The sequence below is a fragment of the Oryzias latipes genome, chromosome 20 (genome assembly GCF_002234675.1).
Source record: "Oryzias latipes chromosome 20, ASM223467v1".
Taxonomy (NCBI): Eukaryota; Metazoa; Chordata; class Actinopteri; order Beloniformes; family Adrianichthyidae; genus Oryzias; species Oryzias latipes.
In genome coordinates this window covers 19,010,128-19,029,029 of record NC_019878.2, presented here as the reverse complement: position 1 = coordinate 19,029,029, position 18,902 = coordinate 19,010,128, and the positions used below count along the sequence as shown (strand labels likewise).

The 18,902-nt window shown below is 39.2% G+C and overlaps 2 protein-coding genes across 2 annotated transcripts in view; one reads left to right on the top strand and one right to left on the bottom strand.

The window, feature by feature from the left end:
• The first annotated feature begins 216 nt into the window (after positions 1-216).
• Positions 217-2,738, top strand: chst2 (carbohydrate sulfotransferase 2). Its single transcript, XM_004081098.4, has one exon. It carries the CDS (start codon positions 755-757, stop codon positions 2,150-2,152), a length of 1,398 nt encoding a protein of 465 aa, XP_004081146.1. The 5' UTR covers positions 217-754; the 3' UTR covers positions 2,153-2,738.
• LOC101157820 (sodium/hydrogen exchanger 9) overlaps positions 2,511-18,902 on the bottom strand; it is a 64,134-nt gene continuing 47,742 nt past the window's right edge. Inside the window, exons 13-16 of the mRNA XM_023950088.1 lie at positions 13,087-13,132; positions 11,283-11,338; positions 5,052-5,157; positions 2,511-4,982 (exon numbers count right to left, since the gene is read on the bottom strand). Coding sequence (XP_023805856.1) covers positions 4,803-4,982; positions 5,052-5,157; positions 11,283-11,338; positions 13,087-13,132 — 388 coding nt within the window. The 3' untranslated portion in view covers positions 2,511-4,802. The remainder of the gene's footprint in view (positions 4,983-5,051; positions 5,158-11,282; positions 11,339-13,086; positions 13,133-18,902) is intronic.

Genomic DNA, 18,902 nt, shown 5'->3' with positions numbered 1-18,902 from the left:
ATGTAGGGTGGAGGGCGGTTTAAAGATTGCTATCTTGTTTTTTTTGGGCGCGCGGAGGGTTATGGGGATGGAGACCTTCCAAACAACGGTATCCGCCCGCCGTCTACCATTGAGAGTGTTTCCATGGCAGCTGCTGAAAGACGAACAGGCGGAATGACCAATCAGAGAAGCTCTTTGCGCTTGACGTCACAACACAAACCAATCCTCTGTCGCGGTGGGCGGGCCTTGCCCTCCTGGAAGGATTGACTCGTCTCAGTTTGTTTCAGTGAAACAAGCGCTGGAGCTGGACGCGTTTCGCGGCCGGACAACCGCCTCTCCGCTCTTTTTTTTATGCGGGGAGAAATTAAACCCGCCCTCCACCGTGTCGCGCGGTGAATCCCGGCAGGACGCGTCTTCTCAGGATGCTTCAGAGGAGAGCTGCGCAGGGATTCCTCCGCTGAACATGGGAGAACAGGGCGTCTGTGACGATGAAGGCTCCTTCGTTTTTGTTTTGAACGCGGGCCACCCACCGAATCACTGCAGCCGTCGGCGTGAATCGCTCCAGGCGCCGCTCCTATGAGGATCATTGCGCAGTGCAGTGAGGACCGGGTCGCTTCCGAACTGCTGCTGAATATATTACCTAATCAGCCGGTGCTGAAGCGGTGATAAATTCCGGGTGCAGCCCGCACACACTCACGCACTGCTGAGCGTATTGCTGCATTGTTGTGTATGTAAACTGCTTTGTCCGGCGGTGGGAGCCGCTCACAGGTCACAGATGAGAGGTAAACAGTATCATCATCCCCTAAAGTTGACAGCGCCCTGGGAGAAGGATGCCGGATTTGGCAGGAAGCTCAAAACTTACCGGAATCATACCAAGATAATCGCACAGCCGGGGATCGTGATGAAAGTCCTCCGCAGGAAAAGGATTGTGTTATTTATGGCCTATTTCTTACTGCTGGCCCTCACCATGCTTAACCTGGCCAATTATAAATGGACCAAGGAGCCCCAGCAGTGTAACCACCAGATGCGGAGCGCCACTTATCAGAGCAGGTCTGACATCCGATTCCTTTACAGGCCCTCTCTGGCCAAAAAGAGACAGCTCATTTACGTTCTGACCACCTGGAGGTCGGGCTCCTCCTTTTTCGGGGAGCTTTTCAACCAAAACCATGAAGTGTTCTTCTTGTATGAGCCGATGTGGCACATCTGGCAGAAGTTGTACCCGGGGGATGCCGTCTCACTCCAAGGGGCGGCCAGAGACATGCTAAGCTCTTTGTACCGCTGTGATCTGTCCGTTTTCCAACTTTACAACAGCCCCGGGGGAAAGAACTTTACCTCCTTGGGATTATTTGGGGCCACCTTGAACAAAGTGGTGTGCTCCTACCCCCTCTGTTCTGCCTACAGGAAAGATGTGGTGGGGATGGTAGACGATAAGGTGTGTAAAAAGTGCCCCCCTCAAAGCCTCCGCCTGTTGGAGGAGGAGTGCCTGAAATACAACACCGTAGTGATTAAAGGAGTTCGCATTCTGGACGTAAACGTCCTGGCCCCACTCATGGAGGACCCGTCCTTGGATTTGAAGGTGATACACCTGGTCAGAGACCCTCGGGCAGTGGCCAACTCCAGGATCAAATCCAGACACGGGCTCATAAGGGAGAACCTGCAGGTGGTCCGCAGCAGGGATCCCAAACTCCGCCGGATACCTTTCGTGGATCCGGGCCACAAAGCCAACAAAAAGGACGGCTCCGACTATCACTCCATCGGAGCCATGGAGGTGATTTGTGACCGCACGTCCAGGACTTTGAGGACTGCCTTAAACCCACCCAGCTGGCTGAAGGGGAAGTACATGGTCGTACGCTACGAGGACCTGGTCGAGAACCCAGTTAAGACCCTGAGGAACATCTACCGCTTTGCCAACCTCACCACCAACCACGACATCGAATCGTTTGCATTAAACATGACCAGCGGCTCCAGTTCCTCCTCCAAGCCATTTATCGTCTCCTCCAGGAACGCCACACAGGCTGCTAGCGCCTGGAGAACAGTGCTCAGCATCCAGCAGATCAAACAAGTGGAGGACTATTGCCACCACTCCATGTCTGTTCTCGGGTACGAGCGAGTGAGAACAGCCATGGAGGCCAAGGACTTGAGCAAACCACTACTGTCCCGCTCCAAGATTTAGAAAAAACAAACAATAAAACCCACTCCGCCAAAGACCTTTAATCAATGTCCATTTTGCTTTTTTCTCTTCTTGTGGAATTAAAAGCTTTACTTTCTGTGTTCATGAAGCTCCACTGGCCACATCAGGAATGTATCGCTGCCCTCAGTCAGGCTGCAGGTGAATGCGAAGGAATCAATTCTTTTATTACTCATTAGCAGAGCCTGAGAACTTGATTACTGAAGCTGCACCCACAGAAATAAAAAAAAAGCAGGAAAAAATCTTTGATTCACGTGTCTTGTTAATACGACACAAACAATTGGATGTTTTTGGGTTATTTTTGAATGTTTAAATCTTTAAAGGTGTGTGTGTTTTTTTTTAGCTCTCCGTAATGTCTAAATGGATTAAAAAAAGAAAAAAAAAATCTTTTTGAAGACCAGAAATCAGAGACAATCAGTGAATTGGTTTGTTGATGTGCCATAGAGGATTCCTCCGAGCCACCAGTACTGCTTTATCGAAATAAAAAACCCAGATCAGAGGACTTTGTTTCTTTAAATGATGGTTTCTGACACCTAGACCTTTGTGGGATAATAACATACTGTGGACATTATTACTTCTGGAGTCTGTACCACCATTTCAAATGTTTACAATTGCTTGCTTCTATGGAAACACATGATCTGGGAATAATGAGTAAAGTTCACAGTAAACAAGACAGTTGATGCATGGTTTCCTACTTTTGTGTTGCTGTGTAAACACAAGCAGGGGCTCTCAGTTAAGGTGACTGAGGTCACCGAAGCTCAATTTCTTCCTTTTACCTTTTTGAAAAAAATGACTCATAGCAAGCTGTTGTGCCGCCCTCCACGCTGTTTGCTAATCAACTTTATTGGGTCAACAAAAAATCTTATTTACTATAAGCATTTGTGGTCTGACAGGAAACGGTGCAGCCCCAAGGAAAAACAAAGAAATCCTGGTTTCTTCATGAAACTAATAGTGCTTTTTTCTATAATTTTACAAAAATACTGGTGTGGCTAAAATAGGCATCTATATTTGGAAATAGTCCCTCTACTGATGGAAAAAAAAAGTCTAAAAGCAGAGCAGATGTTCAAAATACACTCTGCAGGTATTGCGCAAACAGATCTAACGATTAAGGAACTACTTCTTCTGTGAGAAACTTTGCAGAAAGAAGGGAGGTGCTGAATTTAATTTCAGTTGAAGATAATAAAAATAAAGGTTTTAATTTCAGAAATGTTGTGGCCATTTTGAAGGTTATGTGTGCAGCTTCATCGCCTCCAACACAGATTTTGAGCCTGAAAATTAAAAAAAGGCAAATAAAGATGCAAAAAAACGTATTTAATACTAGAATTTATAGCAAAATAGAAACGTCAAACACTTTATGATACTAATTAGATGACAGTTTTTGTAATTATACATTTGTGACTCAGAAGGGTTTAGATGGGCCCCTTCTAGGTCCAACCATTCTAACAAGATATTCCTGTTTTGTCTTGTTATGCACCTTACTTTGACAAGCTTAGTTTGTTTTTTACTATAAAGAATGGCTAAGCATGCAACCTTTTCTTTTCTATTTATCTGAGGCTATATTGTGTTGACATGTTAAGGACAGAGGATTTAATGTTCTGTCTGTCCTAATAGGTTTTGTTTTGCACAAAATGTAACAGATTGCTCACAAGACAAACAGTAAAAAGACAGGAAGAGGATAAACGTAGTTCAGTAAAAACAAAAGGCTTCGACCGTGAGAATGGATGGCAAAAACATCCTTTTGCTTGGCAACCAAATAACATGCGTCAATCCTAAAAAGAAGATTTTTCTGAACGATCCACACTTTCATTCTGTCAAATAAATAAAGGTTATCTTAAAGATTTGACATGATAACAAACTTTGTGCAGAAATCTATGCAGTGGGAAAACCTGCAGGGGACAAACCAATTATTTTCTGTGCAAAGACTCATTCCAGAGATACATTCATGCTATCATAAAAAAAAAACAGTTTCTTGTTTGGAAGTCAGTGGCGTTATTAATAAAAGATGAGCTGTTGCTATATTTCTAAAGCTTAGTTTGTGTAGACAAATGCAGTTTGGTGCCCTCTGCTTCGCTCCTGACATATCTATGTACAAAGATGGACTCTAAAGCTATAAAATGCACTGGATGCCAGTTCTCTAATGCTGTGTGGAGATTCCAGTGTTTGGCAAAATTCTGGAAGGACATTAAATGATAATGAAAGAAGAAAAGAGGGTAATGAGCTAAGTTGAATACATCTCAATGTGTTTACAGAGCTGCATCGCAGAAATGAAAGTTTAAAAAGCCGAGGGAGAGGAAAAAAAAGCAAAGTTGGCACAAAAACTTCATTTTGGGCTGATTAAAGGAAACGGCAGCAACCGCTGATGAGCTTACACCAAGTGGATTATGTAATCAAATGGCTCAAAGTTGTCCCGCATTAATGACTTCACATCAAGAATTTACATTTTAATTTGGCTCACAGAAGATTATCTAAAATGTTTTTTTCTTTGTTATAAAATTCCAGTAAACAGGGAACGGAAAAAAACCTCCAGCAGAGCGACAGGAAGTGCGCTCGGTTTGCTTTCACTTGTGAGCGACCTTCAGGAGCCACTTCCATTTTTTTAAAAGTTTGACACCAGACAGTGCAGGGTGGGTCAAAACTAGGAGGTGTTGACTGAGGTCTCCATGGTGTTAACTGGACTAGTGCCAAGGCCTAAGTCCCCCTCTAGTAGGTCATCATGGGGTTCTGATCCAGAGTCGTCCGGTGTCGGTGGAGGTTCGCTTTTGTCCAAATTCAAGGGAGAGGTGTGTAGTTCCATCTCACAGAACTGCTCTTCATCCTGAAAGGAAGGGAATAATTACAAAAAATTGCATTTTATTTCATTTAAATCAATACAGAGAAAAACTACCTCTTGGACATGCGTTGGGCTGAAGATTCTTGCAAAAACTCCACACCACTGGGGCAATAATTCCGTCAGTGGGGGGCCACAGTGTGTCAGCATCGGCTTTAGATATCTGCAGTTTTGTTTAGGCATGAAACTAGAAATGTGGCATGAAGGTTACACAATTTTGGCAAAAGCAGATGCAAAACAAAACAAATTGTATTTATCTGGATTTGTGGTAATAATATTATATTTCATTAACTGTTCTCTGTTTAGAGATTAAAACTGGGAAAAACAAAACAAAAAGTATAGAAATAAATTACATATCCTATATGTATAACATCTAAATATTATCTGTTAAGAAATAAAACATTGAGATTCAACTTGTCAACAAGAAACCTGTCTTTTCGTAAAGCTTAAAATAATTACACAATAATTCAATCTAAAACACCTTAAAGATGGACGTTTAGCATAAAGAGCTGTGTCTAAAAGCTGCATGAAGACAAAACAAAACAGGAAACACAGATAATTAAAGAAAAACACAGCCAAGAAAGCAAAACATAGAGGCAGGAAGAACAAATGAAAAACAGTTACCGGTAAGTAAAAAGCACTTAAAAAAAAAAGTTTTAAAAGTTCGACTAAAGAAATAAGGAAAAAAAAAAACAAATGCTTATGGTGAAGTCCAACGTCAAAATGCAAAGCTGTCACAAATGCCTAAAGCTGCAACAAATTACTTCATGTGTTAAACAATGAAGCATATCTGTGAGTTTTTGATTTACAAACTGAAAACTGAGCAGCTTTAAGGGACTCTTTTCAGAAATTGTCTGATATCCAAACATTTCTTTAGGACTCAGGAGGCTCACATGTCATCTTTCTGTTAGGACCAAGTGTGATATTGATCAAATTTATGAAATATATTGCTAAAAAATAATGGTTTAGGTAAACAGCAATTTGGAGAAACACAGATAGTTTGAAATTAATTTGTAGTGTTTTTTAGATTTGATAAAAGTTCAAAAGTAAACACTCTATATCCATATAACATGAAAATAATTGAGGTCATATTAAGAAAGCCCTTTCTATAAAGAATATCATCAGATTTTTCAAATCTGCAGAGAACGGAACATCAATAAGCTTCAGGTGCTTGAGCTATTTTTGCTTCTTTTTCTTAATACTGTATATATTATTGATGTAACAGTTCGTGCCGGCTGAGTACTCATCTGAAGAAATAATAGCTCTTTTCCAAGAGTAAAAAAAAAAAGAAATCGAGAGAGGGGAATGCTGCAGGAGAGCAGTGGAAGAAGGTTACAGCGATAGGAGTTAGTGATAAAAATAATTTGCTCATAAAAACAAAAAGTAAGATGTGGGTCATTATCGTGTTTCGGGGAATCAGGTCAGCATGTAATTGAAATCAAAGATGAGGTCTGTAGGTGTTGATGTGAGGTGAGGCAGCCTCCCGATTGCGTGTGGGGGGGTCATTTTATGCAGGTCGTGGAGGCAAAACACGATCTGCCCACTTGATAATAGAAACTTTCCACACCTTAAAAAAGTTCCAATAAGAGCAGATTTCATACAAAAGGGGGGTGGAATCATATATATTGTATGATTCCCTCTTTAAAACGAATGCAGACATAGGAAAGTTTCTGACAATTCTAACAACCATATTTCCATCAATGCTCATGTTAGATTTCACGTAATTCATAGCATGGGACTTAGAGGTACTGCACACCCTTTTGCATAAGCGTGGGAAAACTGGCATAAGGGGGAAGTTATTCAATTTCCTACATTTAGTTCTGTTATCCCCACAATGCAATGTTAATATGGCAGAAAAGTAATGCGTCACATCTGCCAGATAACAGGATTGGGGCCTCAAATGTGGAAAACAAAAAGAGGCATGAGGCTCAGGAGGAAGAGACAACAACTTGTTTGGGATGTGCAGGAGTGAGTTGTTTACTATGCTGCAACAATGTCCTACTTTTGTTTGCTGGATTGCCACAAGACGGTTAATTAAAATCGGTCGCGCTGCGTCTGGCCCTTGCTGGTACCACAATGTGTGTGTGTGAGTGGTAAGAGTTGCTGAGTAGTTCTGGGAGGGTAGAAGCTTATGTGGTGCTTCAGCCACAAACCCAAACTCCAAAACATCCAGAGTTACCCTGATGTTCAAGTAACAGAACATTTGGCCAACCATCCCTCATATTTCAATGTGTATTTCTATTTGAAAATAAAAAGAGCATCCCATCTGCTGTATCTATTAGAATAAATAGTACATCAGATTGATTTGTCCACATAGGGTTTTGTTTCTCCCGGCTATTTTATTCATTTATTAATTTTTGTGGCTCCTCTTGTGAGTTTTACTTTGGTCTTTATTAGTGGAAACATCCTGAAGACTTAAAAACTTTGATTCTGAATTTGAAGCTCCTTATTAAAGTCAAAAGTTCAACCTGCATGTAAAACTGCACGCCGTTTGTGCCTTTTTCAAGAGTTTGCATGTCGGGGGTTTGTGTTGCGAATCAGGCAGCCACAAGTTTTTTTTTCTTTTTTTTTTTAATGCATTTTGCAAAATCTGCAAATATGTAAGAAGTAGAACTATGAAGCTTAAAAGAAAATGGTGTTTGAGTTTTAGAAGAAACTACATGGACTGGCTTACTATTTGAACCTGGCTATGTTTTTGATTGATTGGTTTATTTCAGGCAGTTTCAGCAATGAACTCAGATGAAAAAGGAAAACACATAGGAATAGAAGATAGAATAATATCCTTTTAAGATATTATTCATACATTGCTTGGAAAAAAAAGTTCCTCTTAATATTATAATTGCTCTTAATCATACATAATACAATAAATAATTAAGTGTTTGCTACAATCTGTTCCCCACAGCATGCTTTTAGAAAAATGAATATTTTTCCTTTACAGTCTCACCAAGGGGTTTGCAATCTTAATTTTTTTTGGAGGTCACCTATGTGCCCTGTGAAGGTTTGCCCATTTTTAGCCCGCAGACAGCCCGTTTCAATGTGTAAGTGCCTTTGTTCCAAAAACAATGATTTTGTCCTAGTCAGAGCTCCTTCCAGGCAAAATCTCCTTGAAGCGATCAGCTGTTGTAACTGCATGAGATTTTAATGCAATTTAGTTGAAGTCAAAACACCAGATCGTATTACAGAGCTAGGTTTTCCGTTTTCCTGCCTTATTCTGTCAGACTCTCCAGGACAAAGAGATCTGAAAGAGAAAAAAAATATCCGCTCCTTTGAGACAAAGACTAAACTGAAGGGTGCAAGGAGGCAGACTAACCATACAGAAGCAAACCTTAAATTAAGAAGTGACCAAGACTGAAATCCAACAGCTAAAACAAAAGCCTGACTGATCCTAAAAGCATGGGTGGCCTTCATGGAGCTGGACTCTGAACTACATTAGGTCCCAGCCTTTTCTATGATTGTATGGAAACCTCTGCAGCAGCACAGATCAAAAGGTCTTTGATGTGGGTCAAAAATGACCCATAGGAGGAAAAATGTTCTTCTAAATGAGCACTGCCGCAAGGCGGACAAGAGACATTCTGTAAGAATTGAATACCTGCAAGCTTTATTGGAGCTTATCTTTCTTATCAAATTCTATCAAAAAAAGGAGGAAATGTGTCCTTTTATTTCTAATTTTCTAACTATCTCCCCATTTAAGAAAAAAAGGAAAACCACAAATAAAGCCGCTCCTGCTTAACATGCAAATGAAGCCATTATGTGGGCCTGTAACTATAACCGTAGGGTAAGTACAGTCTGTATAGTCACTATGGTTACTCATGTTTCAATGTTTATAAAGCAGTGAAATGGAGATGTTTTAAATTCAATATTGACAGTTGCTGCTACTGTACATGTTAGCTCGCTGACACCCTCAGAAGACTCCGCTCTCAGATTATGTTTCTGCACCGCTTGTAAAGGTATGCAACAAAAATCCACATTTTACAGCTTCTCCTCTCACATTGGCAGCAGTAAAAAGGATTAGATAACGTATAATGATGCACAAAAGATATATTTACAGAGATATAAACGTTCAGCTAGGGAATAAAAAAAGCCTTCGTGTTCTGGAATTTAAACATTAAATGTGCTATGTGATGATAAAGAACTGTAGTGGTTATATACTGACTGTTGTGTTTCTGAAAATTTGGCAGTTAAATTGTATTTCTTTGACCTCCTTCTGTGGGAAATGTTAACGACGAACGCATCTCTCTGCAGGGACGCTTTGGTGACAGGGACACAGAAATGCGTGAGCACAAAAAGGAACAAAGAGAAGGCATAATTTTGTGGAGCATCAGCTCCATGCTGCTACATATTTGAGAGAGAAAAAAACAGCAGCACAAATAAACACACAGGCATGAATGATCGTGAAACAGCTGCAAATGATCAAAAGTTTAGAAAAAGAAATGCAAACCTTAAAGTTGGTGAGAGATGCAAGACCAGACGTAAAAAAGATGTACAACTATTAAAAAGGCAAGAAAAATGGAATAGAACAACAAAAAATGATACAAGCAAAAACATGTTTGTAAAGATTTTTGTGTCTTGAGAAACATATTCAGAAAGCTTTAACAGATTATTACAAACCCGCTTTAATCAAACTTGACCACACCAGGTTTTCAAAAAAACTTAAAAGTAGACAATAATTAAAAAACAAACATTAGGTTTATGATCCTGTGTTCGTTGCAGAAGACTGAACCCTTGCACTGAAATGTTCTGTATTTGACTGAACATCATGAGAACCGTGATTAGTCAAATTTAATTTGCTTTAACTTAATACAGATCTCGTGAATTCCTAAGGAAATTCACGAGATCTGTATTACTGAAGCCAAAAACTGAATGTTTGTGGTTCGGTCACATCTCTATATGTTGGAGGCGGTTATGATTTAAAAATGTGTTGTTTCAAACTCCACAACAAACTACATAGTTACTTGGTTTATGTCAGAAAACATACGGCACAAAAACAAAAAAAAGTCTTGTTCATAATTAAAATAATCTTAACATTGAAGCTTGTGCCCAAACACTTAAATTTTTAAATTTTAGTTATACGTACAAACTTTAAGGATCTTAAATTTAAATATCCCTTATGATATTTAAATATTCTGGTGTTTTTAGTAACTATGATGTTGGAAAATAAAAGCTTTGATTTAGATTAGCCTAAATGGATCTTTAAGAGCCAATAATTTATTTTTAAATAACAAGACTCTTGCTTGTTTTTATTTTATGGCAGAAAACATCTCCTCGGGCTGCTGTTGTTTTCACGATCCATGAATACAGGAATGACAGTAATCTGATTGTGCTTTGTGCTCACTGTGCAGGGAATCTGGCAAAGAAATGAGCTTTTGTGTCACAAAGATTACGTTTCATAATATCTGAACACATTCATGACTTTTTTGGACATTTCCCATGTGGCTATGAGAGGATTTTAGTCAGAAAGGAATTGCGCGTGACCACTTAGTTAACAGATAAAACCATGAAGTTAATACGTAAGGCTGAATTCAGTCGTTAGAAACTCGATGCAAACAATCCAAAAATATATTTTTCAACAGAGTTTTTGGAGAAAAAACTTTTTGCAATCCAGGTGAAAACTTTATATTGACATGGATCTGCATCAAAAATGAGCAATGACTACAACTGTGGATTTAAAATAGGCAAATTATGAGACTAAATGAAAATCAAATCAGGTGCAGCAGACTCTTCTGAAGGAGAACCTGCATCTCATCTACGTCACTGCTACAAGCTTTTTCCAACGGCATTGTCTCATCTGCTCCAGATTCGGAATGACTCAGAAATGTAGTTTTAAGCTACATTTTCTTAATAATCTTCTCCATCATCAGAAAAATACTACAACATCATGTTAAAAACACCAAAAACACGATTGTCATTGGAGTGGGTCTTTAAAGTTGTTTGTAACTGCAGAAAGGGATTTCTAAACCAAAACAACATCTGAAATCCTGTTCTGATGTATTTATTGTGTATCGCTCCACTTTTTGACTTTGCTAAGCATTTAGCCTGTTTGAAAACTGTACTTTCTAAAAACATCAGAAAATGGGAAAAACTTGACACTTAAAAAAATCAAGTTAAAACAATCTTCCACATCACTTTCTTGTGCTTTTCATAACTGAAAAACTAGAACATTAAAGCATCAGTCATGGTCTTACATATTGATAAATAAGAAGTCTTATTTCTCCTAAACTTTGAATAAAAAACTCAGCCGAAATTGATGTGTCTGCTCTTTAAGAGGAATAAAAAGCTGTGAAAGGATACTTGTGGTCCAGATTGTGCCAAAGGCCTCTTGCTGTGTCCGGCCCCCTCATGGAAACCTGTGGAGCACAGGAGAACCTGTGTTACTCCCTCAAATACAAAGACGCTCTGAGCTTTCAGTGTTCCGCCAGAAAAGCTCAAACCCTGCACCACCAGGCAACCTGCAGGGCCAATAACCTCTGAATAAGACGAACCTCAGACCTCACACACATGTGGAATCATTCAAATCCATTCCAGGTACAGTGAGATCACACCCCCCAGATGTCCCTGAGTGCACTCTCATCTATGATATCTTCAAGGATTTACATAACAAAGCACCCGGAGGCTCAACCTCGTCTCTCTACTGGGATCCAGCAGCAGCCTTGCCAGTAGTGACTCCGCCGATGGTCAGGCCTTCCCCGTTCACAGATGAGAGTCGGGTCAAAGGCGATGATGAAAGAGGGGAGATCTACCGGGAAGCAGCAGTGGTGGAGTTTGAGGTGTGTGTGTGTGTGTCTGTGCACTGAGACGCTCTGGCATGGATGTCGCACAGACTGTCACTTAGAAGGAAGCAGAAACGTGTTTCTTCCTCTTGAACTCCTTGTTACTTTGATGTCCTCTGGTGTGAAGAAAACCACGAGGAAGGTTTAAAGGCCGACGTCAGGATTGGACAGGATGAAAGAAGGATTGAATCGCAGCATTTGAAGAACAAACATAGATTAGTGAGGATCTAGTTCAGGTTGTGTTTGGCTGTGGAAAAAAAAAAGGGTATGAAGCAAACATACATTGGAAGAACCATAATGCATCTCTACCAAAAAGAGAAAAAAACTGTTTCTTAAAGTTCACATGCACTTTTAGAAGCTGTGCTTTTACTCTACTGCTTTTTTAAATATAATCTGCTTCCTTGTTTCAAACCAAGATGAACACTAACGTGCGCTGCAAGTTATTTGATATTTTTAAAGATTTAAAACCCTGTGTTTAGACTTTTAAGACATTTTAATTATCTTTGCTCTACAACTTTCTAAGGCTTTCTCAAAATTAGGACAGTAGAAAATGTTTTGTCTCATCATGAGCCAAGATTATGAAATTATAACTAAAATGAGTCTAATTGTTTTGCTCCACACCCTCAATAATAGAAAAAAAATGATTTAAGCATGAAACAACTCTAATTGCAATATCATTTTTGATTCAATTCTTAGGACGTTATTTTAGAATTACAGGTATAAACAGATATTGACAAGTCCATCATTGTCATTATTTTGAAAAAACAAAATTTGAATTAATGTTCTAAGAAATTATAGATTTTGTGAGGATTTATTAGGATAGGCTAACTTGTACTAAGATGGTACTCTCCTTTTGTTTTAAAACGAGTCATTTCCACTTGTTTTTTGTCACTATAATCAGAATGAACTACAATTAGTTACATAGAAACTCCAAAAAACATAAAATTCCTTAGAACTAGCAAAAAAAAATACTTATTATTGGGGTTTATAACATTCAATGCGAAGTAACAAACAGTTTTTCCCTTTTAGATTAATTGTGTGGAACTCCTTATTTCTAAATTTTGATTTCTAATTATAAGATTTGAGATATAAGAAAATGACTTGCTGCATGGACAGATCATTTTCCTACTTTCTAGTCATTTCCTTCCTAAGATTGGTGTTTTTCCCCCCTGCTTTTTAGGCTACCTCTATTTTTCATATTAGCAGTTTGTGGACATTTTTGGTGACCTCCTTTTAGCTGAAAGCTTCTATTAAAATGTTTTTGAAAGCCTGTAGAAGTGAGGACATTTCAGCTAAAGAAGTTGGATTAATTTTGAGCAGTTTACCTCAGAAGAAAAGTCCTTTGAATCCTCCTCGGAATCTTCCCCCATTCTGTTGTGAGTAAAAAGAAAAAAGTCAGTGGAAACATGTCTGAACATTTACTCCAGCGCTGCTCATAACATGGCAATGATGGGGGATGGGGATCAGTTTGTAACGCGTCTCGGTTTGACTCTGACCTTTCCAGCATTTTCATCAAAATCAGCCTTGTCTTCTCCATCACACCAGGAAAATGTCAGTTGATAAATGGCAAAACAGCGCTGCAATCATACTTGATATTCTACATGGCTGCTGCTATTATCCTGTCAAGGTGCGAAGCCCGTTTTGGCTCTGCGGGCACAGTGGGAAAAGCAGGCTGGATGCTTGCGTACTTTGAAATGAATTAAAGTGACTCAGCAGCAGCTGAAGGCGGCCTCGCCAGCTGAAAACAAAGCAGATTTCTGGATGCATTTGCATATGTGCTGAACGTATAACCCTATTCAAATCTGAAACATCTGACCTCATGCTTAACACAAAAGAGGAAAATAGGTTCAGCTGTCGGCTGTGGCCGGCTGGAAGACTGATGGCTGCCGACGTTTGTTCCTACAGGTCAGCGGTTAGGCCTGAATGCATTGCATTGCAGATCAAGACAATCTGAAGTGGTGTTATCAGTCTGTGTGGCTGTGAGGTTTTCAATGTGCTGACACCAAAGGCTTTTACTGCAATGAACAGCGTAGACTCACATCAGTGTGTTTAACTAGAGCGGCTATTTAAAGATTTTGGTCTTGGCGGCCGTCCCCCTCCATATTCCATTTTCTCTGCTGTTGTTTGCTTTGACCAGGCTTTCATTTCTTCGCTCAGATTATCGCCTCCTCTCTCTCTGTTTGCTTCTCAAGTTTCACCTTCGTCATTGTGAACAAAACAGTGGAAGCTTTTTTGTGCTTCTTCTTCAACACATGCAAAACCTGGGTAGGGAAAATCTAATAAAATGGTTGGAGTTTTATCCAATTTTGATATCTGGTGGAAACCACTGATCTGATGATTACACTACTTCCTGTTTCTGCATTTTGTTTTCCTTTAGACTACAAACATTTTTTCATGAATATCAGTAAAGTGTTTCTGCAGGTGTTTTCAAACTCCACCTCTCTTTATTCATTTGTATTTTCAGCATCTCTCATCACCTCCATCACTTTTTACCTTTTACCTATTAACCCTGCTCTGAACCATCGGTCTTTTGTTAAATCTTTATCCCACAGTTGAGCACACAGATTGCTGCTCGGATTTGCAGGTAACATCAGATTACTTTAAATACATGATATTCAGGTTTTCATTGGAAAGGGAACTACATGCTGGCATGCATTGCCTTCAGATGGTGCGTTGCATTCCAGATCTGCCACCAAGATAGAGGCAGAAGAATAAAGTGTAGTGAAGAAGTGACAAAAAAAAGAAGTTGATTTTAGGAGGATGGGAGATGTGCTTACCTACCTAAATTTGTTTTCAGGAAGATAAAAGTAAAAAAAATGGACAGGAAACAAAAGAGGACAAAAAAAGACCCAAAACAAGAACAGCAGAGAAACCAGCAGCAGGGTGTCTTTTTTCAGGTTGACAGTTTGCTTTGTCACTCCAGGGAAACACTTCCCCCGTCATCCACTTCTGCTTGCAGCATTTGGTTTAAAACTGATGTAACCCTTCAGTTCCTTTTCCCAAATTCACTCCTAACTAGCATTTAGTGTGATGTAAAGAAAAGGGAAAGAGGAATGTTATAAAAGCCAAGCATGGCAACAAAGGCAGAAAGACTGTATAAATCTGTGTCTACAAGCAGGAAATAGGCCACAAGGGAAAACAAAACTCTGTTTCCCAAGTGGAATCCTCCCACAGTTGTCTTCCTGAATAGAGTATATACAAGTTCTTGGGTGTTTATGGTAAATCTGAAGCCATCCAATAAAGCGCTTTCATAACAAAAAAAAATTGTGAAAGGACCATAACCATCTGCAATCTGGTTAGATTGGTTGCATCAAATTTGAGTTCCGCATAAATTGCATAATTCCAGTACATAAAAACAAATTTTAGTTTTTGCAGAACTGCTAAACTGAAATGAATTACATTCTTGAGGCATCAATTTTACAAATGATAGAAACGTGTAACAGCAAAGAAAATGTGCCTGGAACGCTGACGATTTTATAAATGTGAAAAGATGTTGATTCCAGCTGTGGTCTCTGGTGCTGCAAACACAGAACTTTAGCCACAAGTAAAAGTCTGACAAGATGGCAACAACAGCATGTGTACCTTATTTATGACACCTCGTCCTCCCCCAGAGGGAATCTGCACTTAATTTTGTTAACTTGCAGATGAAAAAAAACCTCTTAATTGCTAAAAATCACTCCTACTTGATAAAATCCCTCAAAAGCAAAAGTACAGTAGTACTCCCCTTTCTTTTCAGAGCTCAGTATGAGCCTTTTCCTGCTTTTAAAGCTTTCTCAGGGTGTAGAAAATGATGAGAGATAAACAGAAATCATAAAGGGAGTGTAGCATTGAACCGGCTTAGCTTCATAAGGAATGTGTTTCTTTTGTTGTCTTCAAGTCTGAACAAGACGGAAGCTGTAAATAATCCTTCCAGTTTTCTGCTTTCAGCTCATATTTGGCTGCACTTCTCAGGAGAGGGATGTCAACACAACTCCTGACAGTGTGCAGGCTTCACAATAAAAACAGGACTAACAATTCACCAAAAAGATAAAAAAAACACTGATGTGTTCTGGTTCATACCTTTAGTTTTGAATGAACTATTAGTATAAAATCAAAATCTAATTCATTATGACCCATGGCAGTCCTGGTCTGTTTTTTCCTGGGCTGTTTTTTTTTCCACAATGCCAATACGCAGGAAAAAAAATGAATCTTTGAGGTGCAAGAAAAAAAAAGAAAAGCAACAATTAACAAAACCAAAACACACATGTTGGGAATGTCAACAGAAGGTTTAGAAATTATTATGGGATGGCCACAGGACCTAAGGCTTGATGGCAATTCTTCAAGATTTCAAGAGTTATTCATTTGTCGTTGTCATTAATGAGCAACGAAATTGCGTTTAGACCATCAACAATTACCCTAGTTATTTCCAAAGTTTGAAAAGCTTCCATTTACTAAATAAATACCCAATGAATAAATAACCAAAGTGCAACATTAGTACAAAAACATTGCAAGGACTAAACAAAATGTGGCAACCTGTGAGATTTGGCGATTTTCAGATTTTTTGCACAATATGGTTAAACAATTCTTTGTTCCATCAATCTTCACAAAATTTCACACACATAGTGCCAGTTTTAAGTCAACAACCACAAATCTAAGTTGTGTTCAACTTTGACCTTCTGCTGTCATCTTGAATAAAAAAATAAAAAATAAAAAAAAAATTAAAAAATCACTTAAGTGGACCGATCTCTTTTTACTTCATAACTCCTCATTGAGAAGCTACCCGGGAATAAATGCTAAAAGCTGTAGTTTTTGAACGGTGTTAGCTTGGCGAACTTGAATTAAAAAAGTGGCGTTCCGCTGTTGCTCTCACATTTTTTACCGGAGAATTTAGTACATGAATCCTTGGTTCAACTTGAATGAAACAATATGACATACGATATGAACATATTAGAAATCTGGATGAGGTTAATGCAAAACTTCAGTTGCCGGGGAAATTTAAAAAGTTAAATTCTACAGACTGTGCCAAAAATTACACTAATCTGTTTATTACCTTCAGGTGACCAAAAAAATTATATGGGTTGCTATGGAAATGTTGTAATTCTGGTCTATTTGCTTTAAAAACTTGACTTTTTTTGCTTAAAAGGTTTAGCTGGGTTTTTGGTCAAGCTAAGATTTGAAGATTTGAAGACAAATAGTCAACGGGATGACTGTTTTCCTTAAGATCCAACCAAATGGCATAAATACACAGGCTCATAGGCCCTCATAAGCCCTAGGAGCACCTGGCCTTTTTGCCTCATAATAAAAAGTGCCCTTTTTTGTTTTGTATTAATATTAATAAATTATTAGACAAAGAGAGATACAAGACAAAAAAACAGTATTTTATCGTAGCCATTTTCTTGTAATGGGGGGTTCTGAGCTGCTTTGGTGGCTTGACTGGGACTCAGAACCGCCAGAGAGAGAAAGAGGAGAGAATGAGGGACGGCGAGAGAAACTGCTGCTGCACAGAGACCTGGAGAGATGTGACAGAGAACTTGTCACCGTTCAACCACCTTAAATACGGTTATAATGTTAGAATAATGCTCAAGGAGTCTGTCTCTATTTTAGCCAGACGTCTGAGCGGCGCATCAATTCTACACAACGCAGGGACAGGAAGTTGGGCAGTACGTTTAGAATAAAACAACGGGTGTAGTTTAAAAATAAATTAACCACAGTCATAGCCAGTTCATAGCTTCCTCACTACACCTCTGACACTATGGTAAATTAATCTGTTAATATTTTCTGATTAGATTTTCCTTCTTTAAATTCTGTATCCTTCAGTTTCACAATCTTTTGTATTCAAATCTGGCCAGTCCCAACAAAAGCCTGTTTTTAGAGGATAAGATGCAAAAGAGAGTTTATCTGGCTGTGAATCCCCATTTAGAACCAGAGTCACATTGGGTGCAACTGTCAGGAACTGGAGGTGTAGAAGCCAAAATGCTGGATGCTGGGCTTGGAAGCAGAAACATACATTTTGTAAATGAACCAAAAGAGGGCAAAAACTGTGGAGAGGCAAAAAGCAGATGATCTGACAATAGAACTGAAAACCAGACACTTCTTTACACTGAGGACAATTGACAGCAATGAAGACAGCTGTGGATGATTTAACACAAACCTGGAGTGACTGATAGCGGACAGAACATGACCAAAAATACCACTTCAATAAACACAGAATCCTCAGAGCAACATTTTGAGAATAACTTAAATATTATTTTTGTCAGACAACTCATGCAGTAAAGAAAATGTATTTCCAGATTTCTTTTAGTTTTGCATAAGGCTCCGTTCAGTTACATAAAACAAAGATCTCCATAGAAAACTTTGGGTATTAAACTACCCCTAACGGAGCTCACAGGTGGAAGCCGGAGAGGAGGGTGGGATGACGAACGCAGAGCTCGCGGAAATGGAAAAGAAGGATTGGACCGCACAGCTGGAACTTTAATAGGACACTAAACAGGTGAGTTGATTAGACTGAACCGCCCTCAGGGAGGAGTAACCAGGTCAACGCTCTGCTCGAGTTGCCTGCCTGAAATACTCCCAAGGTCGTTCATTAATGATTACAGCATTTTGGGCATCAAAGTTGTAGGATATCTGTGCTTAAAATATTACCATCTGTATAAAACTTGATTCATGTTATGTCAAGTCTTTGAGTATGTGAAAAGGTAAAGAAATGACAGTTGTTTCACTTTCACCTACACGGCTCCCATAGCTGTGTAGTTATTTTTTAGAAGTTTATTTCTAAATGTCACTTAATTTCCATATTGTTTCAAGGACAAAAAAATGTGTTTGTTCTGCCCTTTTCTGACTTTTACCCCTTGCCCTTCTAAAAACCTGTGGACGTCCCTGTAAACACAACTTGAACCCAAAGTTGTAGAGGATCCTGCATCTCGGCAGATCCAGCATTAGTTAACAAGCTGTGGTGGCTGTCTCACTGAGAATTTTCAGAACACTTAAAAAAAATGTGAATCTGCATCACAAAGAAAGAAGCTTGATGCTGCAGAGGACGGCAAAAATAAATTGGATTCTTCTCATTTACATATCTGCTACAATGCAATTATCTGCAGGCTGGCAGTAAACTTCTTCATCGCTTTGGAAAGAAAGAGCGGGTTTGAAGACAGCAGAAGATGTG